This window comes from Girardinichthys multiradiatus, chromosome 13, assembly GCF_021462225.1.
Source record: "Girardinichthys multiradiatus isolate DD_20200921_A chromosome 13, DD_fGirMul_XY1, whole genome shotgun sequence".
Lineage (NCBI taxonomy): Eukaryota > Metazoa > Chordata > Actinopteri > Cyprinodontiformes > Goodeidae > Girardinichthys > Girardinichthys multiradiatus.
Genome location: NC_061806.1, coordinates 20382670 through 20400199, shown reverse-complemented (window position 1 = coordinate 20400199; position 17530 = coordinate 20382670). Strand labels below are relative to the sequence as shown.

At 38.3% G+C, this 17530-nt stretch overlaps 2 protein-coding genes across 5 annotated transcripts; both read right to left on the bottom strand.

Moving 5' to 3' along the window:
- Window positions 1-266: 266 nt before the first annotated feature.
- On the bottom strand, window positions 267-4649 carry LOC124878886 (progranulin-like). The gene is made up of 6 exons (XM_047383065.1): window positions 4493-4649; window positions 4103-4252; window positions 3719-4018; window positions 3206-3379; window positions 612-755; window positions 267-451 (listed from the first exon to the last, which is right to left on the bottom strand). Exons 2-5 carry the CDS (start codon window positions 4250-4252, stop codon window positions 615-617), a joined length of 765 nt encoding a protein of 254 aa, XP_047239021.1. The 5' UTR covers window positions 4493-4649; the 3' UTR covers window positions 267-451; window positions 612-614.
- Window positions 4650-9961: 5312 nt separating this feature from the next.
- On the bottom strand, window positions 9962-17207 carry fam133b (family with sequence similarity 133 member B). Of its 4 annotated transcripts, none has more exons than XM_047383556.1 (11): window positions 17051-17207; window positions 15569-15666; window positions 12819-12897; window positions 12499-12600; window positions 12379-12411; window positions 12128-12196; window positions 11673-11771; window positions 11536-11574; window positions 11364-11456; window positions 10792-10842; window positions 9962-10605 (listed from the first exon to the last, which is right to left on the bottom strand). In XM_047383556.1, the coding sequence occupies exons 1-11, from the start codon at window positions 17072-17074 to the stop codon at window positions 10510-10512; spliced, it is 783 nt and encodes a 260-aa protein (XP_047239512.1). In that variant the 5' UTR covers window positions 17075-17207; the 3' UTR covers window positions 9962-10509. The 4 variants fall into 4 exon arrangements, with proteins under 4 accessions (XP_047239512.1, XP_047239513.1, XP_047239514.1 ...); XM_047383557.1 differs by having other exon boundaries at window positions 11364-11453; XM_047383558.1 differs by lacking the exon at window positions 10792-10842.
- Window positions 17208-17530: the final 323 nt, after the last annotated feature.

Below are 17530 nucleotides of genomic sequence, written 5' to 3'. Positions count from 1 at the left end.
GAAATCTAACTGAAGGCTTATGCGAAGACAGAGCTTGTCATAATGGGCTTTAAAATCCATGCACTCATATTCTCAGAACACTTCAACATTGGAGAAAGTTGTATTTGTCTGCTAAGTTAAATTGATTCTTTATTGTTCCATGTAGCCAAACATTCACACGATCAAATGTGTCAGTCATGATAATCTCATGTGTTCGTGAGCACATTAGTTATCAACTAAATGTGAGACCAATCTTATTCAGAATACAACATAAATGAAACATTGAGGCAAGCAAAATTAGATTTTATTGAAGATGTTTACCAAACAGAGGGAAACAGATCAAGTAAAAATGAACAATATGATTGGAGGGTTTTTGGTGGGTTGCTGTAGCCATCATCTTCTTTTTTCTGCATTTGGCAGAAAAGGATGATACGTTCTCATAGCAGTGCCGACCATCAGAACTTCATAAACTCTGAAATCATACACAGTATTAGAACTAAATAGTGACAAATCTTTTACACTAAATGTGTTAGTTTCTATATTTCTGGTAATACAAGATAGACAGTTTTAATTTTTCTGTTTCCCAAAATTTCTATAATTCCTAAACAACTAAACAGATGCCTGGACATTACCAGTTAGTTGGAGCAGCAGTTCCACTCGTCTTCGGGTCCCTTGCAGCAGCTTGAGCCGTTTGGGCAATAAAATGTATCATCACAGCGGCTAACTCCCTCCTCATAGGAGCTGCTGCTGGCTTCTGTTAGAGCTTTGAACACTGTCTGTAAAAATGACAATTTATTCATAATTTTTGGGCTTTTAAGTACATGTTTTAGTAGCAGTATCTTTCATGCACTTCACATTAATACTGTGCTTTGAAAATATTCATCTTCAAAGCCCTAAAAAATGTGAATTTGTGACACAAAATACATATATTCAGGTAATACAGGTCCTTCTCAAAATATTAGCATATTGTGATAAAGTTCATTATTTTCCATAATGTCATGATGAAAATTTAACATTCATATATTTTAGATTCATTGCACACTAACTGAAATATTTCAGGTCTTTTATTGTCTTAATACGGATGATTGTGGCATACAGCTCATGAAAACCCAAAATTCCTATCTCACAAAATTAGCATATTTTATCCGACCAATAAAAGAAAAGTGTTTTTAATACAAAAAACGTCAACCTTCAAATAATCATGTACAGTTATGCACTCAATACTTGGTCGGGAATCCTTTGGCAGAAATGACTGCTTCAATGCGGCGTGGCATGGAGGCAATCAGCCTGTGGCACTGCTGAGGTCTTATGGAGGCCCAGGATGCTTCGATAGCGGCCTTTAGCTCATCCAGAGTGTTGGGTCTTGAGTCTCTCAACGTTCTCTTCACAATATCCCACAGATTCTCTATGGGGTTCAGGTCAGGAGAGTTGGCAGGCCAATTGAGCACAGTGATACCATGGTCAGTAAACCATTTACCAGTGGTTTTGGCACTGTGAGCAGGTGCCAGGTCGTGCTGAAAAATGAAATCTTCATCTCCATAAAGCTTTTCAGCAGATGGAAGCATGAAGTGCTCCAAAATCTCCTGATAGCTAGCTGCATTGACCCTGCCCTTGATAAAACACAGTGGACCAACACCAGCAGCTGACATGGCACCCCAGACCATCACTGACTGTGGGTACTTGACACTGGACTTCTGGCATTTTGGCATTTCCTTCTCCCCAGTCTTCCTCCAGACTCTGGCACCTTGATTTCTGAATGACATGCAGAATTTGCTTTCATCTGAAAAAAGTACTTTGGACCACTGAGCAACAGTCCAGTGCTGCTTCTCTGTAGCCCAGGTCAGGCGCTTCTGCCGCTGTTTCTGGTTCAAAAGTGGCTTGACCTGGGGAATGCGGCACCTGTAGCCCATTTCCTGCACACGCCTGTGCACGGTGGCTCTGGATGTTTCTACTCCAGACTCAGTCCACTGCTTCCGCAGGTCCCCCAAGGTCTGGAATCGGCCCTTCTCCACAATCTTCCTCAGGGTCCGGTCACCTCTTCTCGTTGTGCAGCGTTTTCTGCCACACTTTTTCCTTCCCACAGACTTCCCACTGAGGTGCCTTGATACAGCACTCTGGGAACAGCCTATTCGTTCAGAAATTTGTTTCTGTGTCTAAACCTCTTGCTTGAGGGTGTCAATAGTGGCCTTCTGGACAGCAGTAAGGTTGGCAGTCTTACCCATGATTGGGGTTTTGAGTGATGAACCAGGCTGGGAGTTTTAAAAGCCTCAGGAATCTTTTGCAGGTGTTTAGAGTTAACTCGTTGATTCAGATGATTAGGTTCATAGCTCGTTTAGAGACCCTTTTAATGATATGCTAATTTTGTGAGATAGGAATTTTGGGTTTTCATGAGCTGTATGCCAAAATCATCCGTATTAAGACAATAAAAGACCTGAAATATTTCAGTTAGTGTGCAATGAATCTAAAATATATGAATGTTAAATTTTCATCATTACATTATGGAAAATAATTAACTTTATCACAATATGCTAATATTTTGAGAAGGACCTGTAGGTAATTGTTAAATTGTCCATACATGTTGATCACTAGGGGGAGTTATAACAAGGAAAATAAGTGAAATAGACTGGCGGGCTAAAAAGAAAACATATAACCGCCAATATTTCAATACAAACACACAACAAACTTCATACTTCAAAACCTGAAACTGTTTCCTTTGATTGTGCCACCGTGATCATACCAGTTTATTTCAGTTGCTCCCCAATCCTGACTACAACTTTTGATATTAAAAAAGGGGACTTCATGACAGTCAAAATAAATCACATTTTACCTCTACATATACATTGCCTTGTAAAAGCTGTAATTCTGCTTGATTTTTTTTACACATTTTGTCAAATTTACAAACAAAAACCTCAGTATGTTTAATGTGGTAGACCAAAAAGTACTGTACAGTTCTGAAGCGAATGGAAAGTTAAAAACAGTTCTTAAAATAGTTTTTTGTTTTTTTTTAATTTGAAAAGTGTGGCCTGTATTTATATTCACCTACTACCTTTCACAGGACGTATCCGCAAAGCACGATGCTACCACTACCATGTTTCAACATGGGGATGGTGTGTTAAGTGAAGCTTCTGGTTTTAATGTGACAAAATGTGACGAAGTTCAAGATTTGTTAATACTTTTTCTAAGTCCTAAGGCTGCATTCAGGTAAACACAGAGAGGTAGATCTTACCTCTTGCATGCTGCTTTTGTCTCCTGATGCTGAAAGGAGAGAGGCAGGGACTGAAGTCATGGCTTGTTTGTAGTTGAACGGATACTTCAGGCCTTCCCTGACACAGTGAGTGTAAGTGAGATCACAGTCATAACCGTATGGACAACAGTGGAAGCCATCCAGGCAACATCTTCCCTACAAGACAACAGATACAGTGATATTGAAAAAGTCAGCTTTTTTGCAAAGATGTGAAACAAATCCATAGGTGGTGAAAAAAATACAGCAGGTTAAATAAGTAATGAAAATATTTTTTTTGTTTAAAATTCCTATTTTGTACCCATTACTTAATTGGTGGACCAATTTGCTTTGATTTCTTTGCAAGTGTAGAGTACTTGATTATTCTGGTGTGAATTGTAAGTCAATGGCCCCATTAGAAATTTTTAAACTAAAAATAAAAATCAATGTGTTAAGTTCTCAGAATTTCTTTTCACTTCCTATATGGCAAATAACACTTCAGCATGCACATCTACTCACAGAAGAGTATGGACAGCAAAACCAGACACCCTTTGGATGTCTACAGCAAGTAGTACCATCAGGACAATAGTGATAGTTGTCACAGTGGACAACTGTACTCTTTATCTGGTCAGGGATGTTGTTTTCAGCCTTCTCAATGGGGGTTAGAGACAGATCGGGGGTGCTTGGCATCTCTGCAGCCACTTTCTTCACCATCGGTATGCTGATCCATGGCTGGTTTTGTTTGATGCACATCTGTGTGACCAGATTACAGCGATATCCCGACGGACAGCAATGGATCAGGTCAGCGCAGCACACAGCCTTTAGAGAAATACAAAAACACTGAATCAGAATAACTGGCAGCTGGGGTTTGAAGGTCCTAAAAGTGGAAGGTATGTGGCTTACCTTTGTATATGCACAACAGCCATATCCATGATTAGTCCGGCAGCATGTATTCAAGTCAGCACAGGTGCTTCCATCAGGACATCTGATGGTGCAAAATGCAGAGCCCCACAGAAACACTCCCACACACAGCCACAAAGTGATCCTTGACATCTGTTGAAGGGATAGTTAGTCTCCTTTTTTAGGTATGCCCAGCAGCAGGTATTTTACACTTCTTAAATCAGTTTTTATGCCATAAAGTTTTAGCTTTTAATCTTTTTTTCCCCATTTTTAACAAACCATTTAAATGCCAATGGATCAGGACAAAGTAATTGGATAGTTTGTTATAAATATGTCACGAGTAAATCTTTCAAGGTTCAAAGAAAGATTTTCAATAGATTTTTAATTTCTTACCTTCTGCAACTTAAGTGATGGAACAGCTTTCTGTCACAAGGTTGACTAGTGTCCAGTTTTGGCTCTTTATAGCCAACACTGGACACTCCCATTTAAAAATGACAGAAAAAAAAGTCGATAATTTTATTGACATTGAGGAAGACTTTGGTAATCATTGCCAGAGAGGAAATCTCTCACGCTGAGCTTGTATTGACCTTTGGTGCATCACATTGTTCATGTCACAAGACTCAAGTATCATGATCCTTTCAAACATGGTAACCAGGTGTATTAAAACTGGATTTTTTTCTCCCACTGTAAACATACAGTACAGAACAAATGTTTAGACACATCTTCTCATTCAAAGAGTTTTCTTTATTTTCATGACTATGAATATTGTAGCTTCACACTGAAGGCATCAAAACTATGAATTAACACATGGAATTATATACTTAACAAAAAAGTGTGAAACAACTGAAAATATGTCTTATATTCTAGGTTCTTCAAAGTAGCCTCCTTTTGCTTTGATTACTGCTCCGCACACTCTTGGCATTCTGTTGATGAGCTTCAAGATGTAGTCACCTGAAATGGTTTTCCAACAGTCTTGAAGGAGTTCCCAGAGATGCTTAGCACTTGTTGGCCCTTTTTGCCTTCACTCTGCGGTCCAGCTCACCCCAAACCATCTCGATTGGGTCCAGGTCCGGTGACCGTGGAGGCCAGGTCATCTGGCGCAACTCTCCTTCTTGGTCAAATAGCCCTTACACAGCCTGGAGGTGTGTTTGGGGTCATTGTCCTGTTGAAAAATAAATGATGGTCCAACTAAACGCAAACCGGATGGAATAGCATGCCGCTGCAAGATGCTGTGGTAGCCATGCTGGATCAGTATGCCTTCAATTTTGAATAAATCCCCAACAGTGTCACCAGCAAAGCACCCCCACACCATCACACCTCCTCCTCCATGCTTCTCGGTGGGAATCAGGCATGTAGAGTCCATCCGTTCACCTCTTCTGCGCCGCACAAAGACACAGTGGTTGGAACCAAAGATCTCAAACTTGGACTCATCAGACCAAAGCACAGATTTCCACTGGTCTAATGTCCATTCCTTGTGCTCTTTAGCCCAAACAAGTCTCTTCTGCTTGTTGCCTGTCCTCAGCAGTGGTTTCCTAGCAGCTATTTTACCATGAAGGCCTGATTCACACAGTCTCCTCTTAACAGTTGTTCTAGAGATGTGTCTGCTGCTAGAACTCTGTGTGGCATTGACCTGTTCTCTAATATGAGCTGCTGTTAACCTGCGATTTCTGAGGCTGGTGACTCAGATGAACTTATCGTCCGCAGCAGAGGTGACTCTTGGTCTTCCTTTCCTGGGGCGGTCTTCATGTGAGCCAGTTTCTTTGTAGCACTTGATGGTTTTTGCGGCTGCACTTGGGGACACTTTCAAAGTTTTCCCAATTGTTCGGATTGACTGACCTTCATTTCTTAAAGTAATTATGGCCACTCATTTTTCTTTACCTAGCTGCTTTTTTCTTGCCTTAATACAAATTCTAACAGTCTATTCAGTAGGACTATCAACTGTGTACTGTATCCATCTCCTGCACAACACAACTGATGGTCCCAACCCCATTTATAAGGCTTGAAATCCCACTTATTAAACCTGACAGGGCACACCTGTGAAGTGAAAACCATTTCAGGTGACTACCTCTTGAAGCTCATCAACAGAATGCCAAGAGTGTGCGGAGCAGTAATCAAAGCAAAAAGTGGCTACTTTGAAGAACCTAGAATATAAGACATATTTTCAGTTATTTTACACTTTTTTGTTCAGTATATAATTCCACATGTGTTAATTCATAGTTTTGATGCCTTCAGTGTGAAGCTACAATATTCATAGTCATGAAAATAAAGACAACTCTTTGAATGAGAAGGTGTGTCCAAATCTTTGGTCTGTACTGTATCCTAAATGCTCCTAAGCCTTGGTGATGGCCTTAACTACAGAATTGGGTTTATTTTTAATGCAATGTAAGGCCACAGCCACATTTATCCTCATCTCATTCACAAATTTCTCTGGGTTTACATCAATTACTTTAAGAGACAAATTCCCCAAAGATTTTAATCAATGTTTTTTTTTTTTAACTATAAAAGATTTAGCTCTAGCAAAGTAGTAGTACTCTCCACCTTTTATTTTGCTTTTTGTGTTTGCAAGCTTTTACTTTGAAGTAACAGCACGTCGATGCTGTTTCTACATTACATCTCTATCAATCTGAAGTTGCACTGCTGTGAAAAACTATTTGCCCCCACAAGTTTTTATAATCAAACAAGGAAAACCTGAGTAAATACAAAATGCATTTTCTTTTATCAAGAGAAAAAAGCTGTTCAAAAGACCTTGGAGTTATGTGGAAAAGTAATAACGATTCTTTATAAGTTTCACTTTCCTAAATGAGAGACAAGAAATATTGAACGTTTTGACAATATTTTAATCTTTTGAGCAGTGGTAAGGATGAGAAACATTTAGGAGCCTATTTTAGGTTTAAACGTAGGCCAGATAATATTAGGGTTAATTAAAGTTACAAAGTCACACCCATACAAAGAAATTAACTGAAGTGTCAGGCTGGAGGTTCGAACTAAGTAAAATCAAGAGAACAATAACAAGTTTAAAACTGAATTCCTGTCATTTACATTACAGAAAAATTCTGTTTGGCAAATTAAATCTCTCTTGAAACACTATTACCTGTGTAGCCATCATCCTATGACAGTTCCAACTTTAAAATGAGGCTTATCAGACATCAGGGTCATTGAAGTCTGCGTGCAATGACACAGACACAAGCAAACAACAGCCTCGAGTAGCAAGAGAAGACATGATGTGAAGCTGAGGGAAAAAGTGCAACATTAGATAGAATTGAGGAAAAAACTAAAGAAATTATATAAGGATTGTATTTTGTGTAATTTGTTTGCAAAATGCATCATGGCATGTCCCCCGGTGAGGGAAGAAATCTTGTATTTGCATGGTTGTTTGCTAAAGGACCCAAATAAAACACTCACAAAAAACATCTCCTTTCTACTTCTCCCTTTCTTCTTGGGTTCATCCTGTGGGAGGAATAAAAGTCAAAACGAAGCTGCAGAAAGAGGAAGTTTTGGATACCAAAAGCCTGACTGCCTGGAATGTTTTACAATATTGGAGTTTTTTACAGTTGGGTCTCAGGAAGTTCAAAACCACACGTACCACCTCTACATTACTATAGAGTTTTGTTTTAAATCTGCTAAAATAACAATACACCTTTGAATGCTACTCAGCCAAATTTATTTGGATAATAAAAGTCAAAGGCAAGATGTATTTCAAAAATAGTTTGTAGTTTGAAATGGAATCTATTTTAAACTTTTAATTTCATTATCTTTGCAAAGAAAATTAGCATTTGCTTTTCTCTATAGAGATTTTGCTTTATTCTAATATTCTAATGAGTGACAAAAATTATTGAACTTTTTCACAATATTCTAATCTTTTGAGCAGTGGTAAGGATGAGAAACATTTAGGAGCCTATTTTAGGTTTAAACGTAGGCCAGATAATATTAGGGTTAATTAAAGTTACAAAGTCACACCCATACAAAGAAATTAACTGAAGTGTCAGGCTGGAGGTTCGAACTAAGTAAAGTCAAGAGAACAATAAGTTTAAAACTGAATTCATGTCATTTACATTACAGAAAAATTCTGTTTGGCAAATTAAATCTCTCTTGAAACACTATTACCTGTGTAGCCATCATCCTATGACAGTTCCAACTTTAAAATGATGTGAAGCTGAGGGAAAAAGTGCAACATTAGATAGAATTGAGGAAAAAACTAAAGAAATTATATAAGGATTGTATTTTGTGTAATTTGTTTGCAAAATGCATCATGGCATGTCCCCCGGTGAGGGAAGAAATCTTGTATTTGCATGGTTGTTTGCTAAAGGACCCAAATAAAACACTCACAAAAAACATCTCCTTTCTACTTCTCCCTTTCTTCTTGGGTTCATCCTGTGGGAGGAATAAAAGTCAAAACGAAGCTGCAGAAAGTGGAAGTTTTGGATACCAAAAGCCTGACTGCCTGGAATGTTTTACAATATTAGCGTTTTTTACAGTTGGGTCTCAGGAAGTTCAAAACCACACGTACCACCTCTACATTACTATAGAGTTTTGTTTTACAGCTGCTAAAATAACAATACACCTTTGAATGCTACTCAGCCAAATTTATTTGGATCATAAAAGTCAAAGGCAAGATGTATTTCAAAAATAGTTTGTAGTTTGAAATGGAATCTATTTTAAACTTTTAATTTCATTATCTTTGCAAAGAAAATTAGCATTTGCTTTTCTCTATAGAGATTTTTCTTTATTGTAGAGTAAAACTGCAGCGCTTGACTGGTACAAGTCAGTGCCACTCGCCTTTGCTATCACTACAATGGAAAGGAAGGAACTTTTAAAGGCATAAAAGTGTGGTTTAAGTTGTTTCAATCTTAAGCCCCAATGCCCAGTATTGAGGGAAAAATTTTATTTTTGTTTTTTCCATTTTCATTACTGTGAGTTCCCTTAGTTAAATGTAATCATGTGTGGTATCCACAGAAAGGTTAGAACCTTGGCTAAAAGCCCTTTCTACATTTCATCTCTATCAATCTGGAGTTGCAGTGCTGCCCCCCACATACACTATATAGCCAAAGGTATTCACTCCATCACACCATCCAAATAATTGAAATCAGGTGTTCCGATCAATTTCATGGCTACAGGTGTATAAAATCAACCATCTAGGCATGCAGACAATTTCTACAAACAATTATGAAAGAATGGGTCACTTTCAGGATCTCAGTGAATTCCAGCTTGGTACCTGTGCAACAAATCCAGTCATGAAATATCCTTGCTCCTAAATATTCCACTGTTTATTAGCTCAAGAACAGTGCGTAGAGAGCTTCATAGAATGGGTTTCCATGGCTGAGCAGCTGCATCCAAGCTATACACCACCATGTGAAGAGCAAAGTGTTGGATGCAGTGGTGATGGACAAATCTGGGTTTGGTGGTTGCCAGAACAGTACTTTTCCTTCTTCTATTCTTAACCCGATGGATTAAGAATGGAATCAAGTTTCATGAGTGAAACTTGATTCACAAGTTTCATATGAGTCAAGGCAGGTGAGCATACCTTTGCCAATAGTGTTTTTTGCTTTTTTTTTGGGAAGCTTTAAATATCTCACATTTTATAATCATTCAAGGATAACCTCAGTAAATACAAAATGCATTTTCTTTTCAGAGAAAAAAGCTATTCAAATCACCTAGGGCTTATGTGGAAAAGTAAAAGCTGTATACATGTTTCACTTTATGAAATGAGTGATAAAAACTATTGAACTTTTTCACAATATTCTAATCTTTTGAGCTGTGCTTGTATATATGTGAAACATTTAGGAGCCCATTTTAAATTAAAACTTACCCAATATTATATTACAGTGTCAAATAATGTCACACAATCACACACGCACAAAGGAATAAACTCATGTGTCAGACTTTAATTCAAACCAAGTCAAAGAAAAAAAAAACAACACTTTATTGAATTCTTGTAATTTATACGTTTACATTGCAATGTAACATCTCAATGAGCAAAATGATATCTCTTGAGTTCACTATTACCTGTGTGGCTAACATCCTATAACAGATCCAACTTCAATATGAAGCTGGCGAGACATCAGGGTCTACATGCATGAAACGGGCGCTGCCAGAACAGCCTCGAGTAGCGTTGGAAGATGTGAGGTACGGAGAAAAGCATGGAAGAAAAATAAAAAATGAAAACCACCTCAGTCCTGTTGTGGAGGAACTCAAAATCTATAAAAAAAATGTTGCTAGGGGAGTAAAAAAAAGATGGGTGTACCAGCTTCTTCCTCATCTTGACTTCAAATACAGAACCTCAGCATTACATCTGACATCCACTGGTTCAACTGTGATGACTGCAGCTGGATGAGAAACTTTATTCACGATCAAAAGGTAAAATGACACTGGTGTAGTGTGAGGAAACCAGAAGCGCTGCAACAATATGGTTTTTAGTCGAGCTCTGAGTCCGACTGAGATGTTGTCTTCTTTTTCTTTTTTCTACCGTGTCTCTTATGCTTCTTTTTCCTCTTCTTCTTGGACTTCACCTAGGACGAGAAATATTTTGTTTTCAGCATTTGTATAAAGCACTCAACCACATCTCAAATTAAAATGCCAATTTATAGAAGTTCTTGCAAAACAGATGGGTTTCCTTTCTCTGCACAATGTGCCATGACAATCTTTGGCAAATGTTTTTGCCTGTGAACATTTATCTGGTCAAATAAAATGCTCACAGTCAATTTCTCCCTCTCCTCGCTACTTCTCTTTTTCTTCTTGGGTTCAGTCTGTAAAGAAATAAATTTGAATTAATGAATGGTTTGCTTGTTTTTTGGCTACAGCACCTCCAAAAAAGAAAAAGAAAAAAAGATTGTCGGTAATATTTCCTAATTGACATTGATGGGAACGTTTACATTTTGGTCTGAAAGGAAGTTCTAAATCACACCGCTTTCACTGAACTCTGCATGTAATTTTTGTTTTCAACCATTTTTGTTTTATAAACATGAAAAATCGCTTTTTTTTTTTTTGGCTCAGAAGCAGTTTTGCAGAGCAGGAGCTTTATGGCAGTGCACATCTGAAAAGCATGACCTGGTGCCATAAAATAGGTTGGGATAAAAAGAGGTCAAGAGCCACTTTCCCTATAACACCTATCTCATCCTTTTCAAAGTCATTTTAGGCCTTTCAAGCCAGGTTTAGGTGATTTCACTCATGCAATGTCAAAGTGAAAGAAAAACAGTTTTTCAATCATTTTAATTCTTAAAAAAGTATTTTCAGCAGTCTACTTTCCCAATAATACAATAAATAATACCTCGTCCCAGTCTGAGCCAACAGTCGATTCTGATGATGAGTCTTTGTGACTTCTCTCGGCCTTTCTTTTCCTTTTACGCTCCTTTTCATCCTGCTGGAGACAAGATTTACGGTTTATCGTTGAGAAACGTTCCATTTAATATACCTTTATTTATTGGGCAGGTGTAAATGACCTTATCTTTGTCTCCGTCTTCCCTGATTCGTTTTCTTTTCTTAGGAAAGAAACAGAAAATTAGTCTTCAGATCTGAATTTCCTTTTACTGAAGTGCACAAAGAAAGAGGCCAGAATCAGTCATTAAAAAAGAAAAACCTTGCTTTCAGCATCAGAGTCTTCATCTGAGCTGTCCGATGGTCTCTTGACTGAAGATCTCTTGCGCTTCCGTTTTTTCTTTATACTCTTCTTGTCATACTGTGTCAAAAATATATATATATATATATGAATCAATAAAAAAAACGTATTAAACATGTGTTGAATGGTCAAAACATGGCTGACTGACTGGTTTACAGGATTTACTAGTCAAATCAGGGCTACAGCTTTATTACTGATCCGCTTTTAAGGAAACTGTCAAATCTAACATAAAGCATGTTGATGATCAAACAATAATAACCCAATCTGATCTGAAGCAGGATATGCTGGGAAAACATTTTACATTCGTAGAGAAACCATTCAGTCGTCATTGTTGTTCCCAACACCTGAAAGGAAAGCTTTCCTTGCCCAAAAAACTATGTATGGACAGTTTTCACCAACTCTCCAGTATGATTTACCTCGTCTTCGGACTCTGAAGAAGAGCTGCTGGAGGAATCAGAACTCGATGAGGAGGAGGAGGAAGAATGCTTGAGCAAAACACATTTAAAGCAGGGTTCATTAGACTTGAGCCAATACAATTCAATGAAATAGACATTAGGTGGATTGAATCAAATTTTTAAAATCTGTGTATACGGTATGAGAGTGTGTGCGAGGGAAAAAGATCAGCGCTGTAAAGTTGCCCGTGAAAAAACTAGAAATCTCTCCTCACCCTGCCAGACTTCTTCTTCTCCTTCTTCTTTTTCTGAATACATGTCCAACCACAAAGAAGAGCTCAGGTGAGTAAATATACAATTCAACAGGATCACCATTCAAAAACCTGATTACAAACCTCCTTTTTGTCCTTCTTGTCTTCTCTGTCCATTGACCTTTTGTCCCGTTCTTTGTCCCCGAGCCTTTTTTCCCTGTTTTTAGCCAGTTCTTTCCTCCATCTCTGCAAACAACATTATCGGGGTTAAATAAATGTCAACAGGTATTTATGGAAATCAAGGCAGCTAATTTCATGTTTAAACTTTTCCATTTATTAACAAGCGAGGAAAACATCTGGTCATGGTTATCTGAAACCAATAGTTCGATCATGTTGATAATGTCTAAAAAAAAGTTCACTCCTACAGCAGATGTAGAAATCAGTGGAGGTTACCACATCCTTACTTCGTTCATTTTGTCTTCAAAGTCAGCCAGGGCTCGGGATCCCTTTTTCTTCTTCTCCAGCTGCTCCTTTAGCTCCTCCCTGTTAAACATGCAGTTAATCAGTTTGTAAACTGGGTGACCAAAGCAGCCACTGTTATCCAAAGATATTTATTGGATCCGATCAGAATGCAACAACCCTACATTTTTAATACAAATTATTCGTTTTTGGGGGGAAAAAAATGTGATTTGCAGTTCTTTTTTTAACAACCAAATGAAATGTAAAACCAGCACCAACTACTGGGTGACATGTAATGATTTTCAGGGGTGGCCAGGGATTGAGTTCACTTCAAGCACCACAGAGAAATAATCTTTGTGTATAAAAGGTACATTTCAATAAGAGATAACGCCTAAGAAACAGTCTGGATTTATGTCTTTATGTCCTGGGATAATCTCTGCAGGACAGAAGCTTTCCGCTGACAGAATAATTTTATATGCTCTGCCTTTTATATTGGCAGAAGGAAAGTTTGGCACATCTCATCACTTAAATGCTAGATTAACAATTCACAAAGTGGTACAATCCGACAGGGCAGCCAGGAGATCACATGTTTTGAAATTTCAAAAGACCTCCATTTCTCCGGCAGCCTTTTTAATCACTGTCCCGGTATAACGCTGCCATTGTAGCCTGCTTATTAAAATCAGTGGGATAACAGGAAGGCTGCACAATTTCCCTCAAATATCACCTCATAAAAATATCAGTGTCAGCGACAACAATATAGCAAAAATACTGTTGGAAATGCCAATTGTAATAACAGAAGAAGAAAAAAAACAAAAAGTACTGAAAAGACAAAAAAAAAAAAAAACAATGCTAAAATGTTAACACCACCATCCCAAAAAAACACTAAACCCCCAATAAGCTAATCAACAGGGGGATGTAATTCATATTAAACCACGGCTTTAGTACCTCAGGGTTTTTACGTTATAAGTCTTTGGAAATTATCCATTTCTGCTCAGAAGATTTTTGAAATATAGTAACACAGCCGCCACAAGACTTCTAGTCATCCCTGATGAAGATCTGCATAACAGTTTGATGAATAGTTTTGTGTTATTGCAGTAGCATAAGCTTACACTAAAGAGTTTAGAAACATAAAAGGGTCTATTTGGCATCTGGCAAAACAAATCTTGTGTTTTTTAGTCACAAGTTTCGGCTCATGACCCAATGATGACCCATTTCCATTCTACTGGCACGGGGTGCCTGACTGGTATGACAAAGTTCCTGGTGTTTGAGAGAAAGTAAGTGAGTAAAAGTGGTTGAAACCCAGCTCAGATCATGGTTTCGTGGGTTAGAGATTTCTGATCATTTTCAGTCTGGCTTTCTAAAGCAGCACTCCACTGAGACTGTTTTAGTGAAAGCTCATAATGACCTTTTAATGGCTGTGGATGCAGCCAAATGTTCCGTGTTGGTTCTGCTGGATCTCAGCGCTGCTTTTGATACTACTGACCACACAACCTTGTTAAAACAGGCTCAAGGTTCTGGCTGGCATTTGTGGCTCTGTGTTGGATCGGTTCTCCTCTTATCTGTCCCATAGAACATTCTTCATCAGGTCAGACAAGTTTACCTCGAACTCTGCTCCTCTGACCTGTGTGGTTCCAGACGGGTCAGTTCTGGGCCCTTTATTATTTTCATTTAATATCCCTCCATTGGCTGGCATCATTCGGACATTTTCTGATATTTCTATGCAGAGGACATCCAGCTCTATGCTTCTTTAAACCTCAGCAGCTGGATAGGCTGTCCACCCTCATGCAATCCTCATCTCGGGGGAGGGACTGGCTCGCTAACAATTATCTGGTCTTAACCACAGTAAGACAGAAACCCTGAGAATTGCGCCTAGCCACCTGCATGCTAAAATCAATCATACAGTTGCCAATTTTTGCCCAGCAAGCAAATCAATAGAAATTTGATTAGGCTTTGATTCACACATTGGATATATTTCGTGTTGTTTCTTTCATTTAGAAAACCATCTCTAAAATATGTGACATGGTCTCCCGAACAGATCTAGAAAACATTGTTCATGTATTCGTGTCATCCCGTCTAGACTATTGTAATGTCCTGTTTATAGGTCTGGACAAATCTTCAACCTCACGCCTCAGCAGCCTGACTTCTTCCGAAAACAAGTAAATTCTCTCGTGTCACCCCAGTCTTATGCTCTTTACACTGGCTCCCAGTTCAGTTTAGAATTTGTTTTAAAACTTTGCTCCCCGTAGCCTTCAGTCACAAAACCAAAATCTCCTGGATGTCCCTCGTACAACGCTGAAAAACAAGGTGGACAGAGCTTTTCAGACTGCAGCCCCTAAACTGCAGAACAGTTTACCAAAGTCTCTTTGTTAACTCCGTTTTGTTCTGCCAGGCTTTTATGTCATGATTTTATTGTGCTTTTTATGTAGCTCTTAATGTGATTTTCCTATGCTTTGTCACTTGTGTCTGTCTGTCAAAGGCGCTTTATGAATAAACTTTACTGACCCAAGCACACAATTACAGCTAAAGTCCCATTAGCATCAGTGGTAACAACCAGCTGGCATCTAGACAACACCTAATGGTTTTTATTGAGACTTGGTAGAGGCAAGATGACCCTCTTTGCTTTACAGTGCGCTTCGGAGATGTTTTTATCTACTCTACCATCCTCTGCCCTTTGCAAAGTAATCTTGAGTCCTCATCGATTCAGTTGCTGTGAGAAATGAATCGATGCTCATCTTGATTTGTGTTGCCAACTAACCATGTTGGTCGAGGTCTGCTCAGGTAATCCTGTATAGTTGGTCCGGAGTTCTGGACCGGCCCCCTGGCTCGAGCGGCCGCAATGGGGTTTATGTATGCCTGAAACACAACAGGGGAACATGTTTGATTGGGAGATAATTAAATGCACTATAATATTAGGAAAATAAATGTGCATTAAATTAAAAAGGTCCACATAGGACAAATCTTAACAGCAAAACAATTAACTTTGTCTTGCCAAAAATATACAACCCTGATCATTCTACTTCTTAGTATTTTAAAATAAAATGGCTTCCAGTAGTTTTTCCCCAATTCAGTGTGTATCTTTCAACTGCTTTACCCAGACGGCCGCCCTGAAGACAAAATACTGCTTAACTCTGCTCTAAAAATCTCAATAAAAGCTCAGAAATCTAAACCTAGGAGAATTACTGACTATTTAGGGGGTTCAAATGTTAAATTAAAAAGACATTAAATATTTCAATGTGTGATTGTTTAAATAATAGATGAAATGCATGCATTGGATGAACAAATAGTTTTTAATTGGCCTAATACATATACATTCACATAATTAACTGTGGAAACAAATACAAATTTAAACTCGCTCTACGTTAAAATCTTATTTATTTCATTGTCGTGTGAAGCAGCACATTGTAAATTCATTTTAGCTGGTGAAATTATCTTGAAGTTAGTGGGCGGGCTAACCCTGTTATAAACATGGTGATTGGTCTGCAGAGCAAGACAGCCAATCAGATGTTCGGGGCCATTTGTTGGCCACAGTCACAATTATTTTATGATACACTTAAAAATTTATAGATACATTTATTTAATACTTTTATTTCCAATTTTAGTTTTATCTATGTATCATCACAAAAATATATTATGTATTCACCGTTTTGTTTATTAGGATGCATTACATTTTTTTAAATCCATTATATGGACCAATTAAGCTGAATGAAGTTATTTAATGCTTCATTATTTGACAGTGGCACTTTAGGTCCTCCGCAGTTATGGTTTGGGCTGCTATTTTAAGGGCACAAAATAAATAACCGAGCTCTACAACTCGGCGTTTCACCAATCATCATCATCAAGAGCAACACAATAAATTCAATAACAGACGATCAACGCCATAAGAGGGGTAACGGCGCAACAGTAAGACATTTGCACCAGCTTTGTGTTTAGGGATTCCTGGTCCCCCAGCACTGGTGTTGCACCATGTAGTGTTTTCAGACTGAAAATGAGCTAAAATTAGCATTTTCTGCATGGGATAAAGCTACTCATTTCAGTAGCTTGATCATAAATGTGCCCAACGGAGACGTGTTGATGTTTAGTTTGACATATTCACTGAAAAAAGCCTCGCATTTTAGTACACTGTTGGCGCATATATGTAGTAACCGATGCTAATGCTAAAGCTGATTTTACCGTCTGAGGACTTTGACAAATTTTAGAGCATATTCTTTACATTTAAATTAACTGAAACTTATCTCACCACTCGGTTGTCTCTCTTGCCCATATCCAGTTAAAAACGAGAACAAACATTGGTGTTACGTGGCTAGCATCGAGCTAACCACTGCATAGTATGAAGCCAACAAGGCTACCTGTACTCTTCTTCGACTGCCACGTCAATCAGTGGCGATGCATTACTGCCACCTTCTGGGGATTATAAAGGTTTCCACAAATTGTAAAATTTTCCGGCAATAAAAGTAATCAAATTACAACCGACAATTAAACAGAATCAGAAAATTTCGCATTTACTGGTTAGAGATGTTCAGTGCCGGACTGAGGCAAAGCAATCTAAGCTGCTGCCTAGGACCCCCAGGCTAGCAGGCGGCCCCCAAGAGCCCTTAAAATGTCACACACAAAAGATTTCAAAACCGTTGATAATCACCTCTAATAAAAAGTGTACACCTAAACAGAAATAATGAAAAGTGTGTTGTGGTGACTTAATTCGACCACATTAATGGACAAA

Coding starts and splice junctions, on each gene's coding strand:
- LOC124878886 (XM_047383065.1), bottom strand. CDS start 4,252: ATGTCAAGGATCACTTTGTGGCTGTGTGTGGGAGTGTTTCTGTGGGGC. Junction 4,019..4,102: donor GCTGTTGTGCATATACAAAG/GTAAGCCACATA, acceptor ATTTCTCTAAAG/GCTGTGTGCTGCGCTGACCT. Junction 3,380..3,718: donor TTTGCTGTCCATACTCTTCT/GTGAGTAGATGT, acceptor GTTGTCTTGTAG/GGAAGATGTTGCCTGGATGG.
- fam133b (XM_047383556.1), bottom strand. CDS start 17,074: ATGGGCAAGAGAGACAACCGAGTG. Junction 12,898..15,568: donor AGCAGACCTCGACCAACATG/GTTAGTTGGCAA, acceptor CATGTTTAACAG/GGAGGAGCTAAAGGAGCAGC. Junction 11,457..11,535: donor AAGACGGAGACAAAGATAAG/GTCATTTACACC, acceptor TCTTGTCTCCAG/CAGGATGAAAAGGAGCGTAA.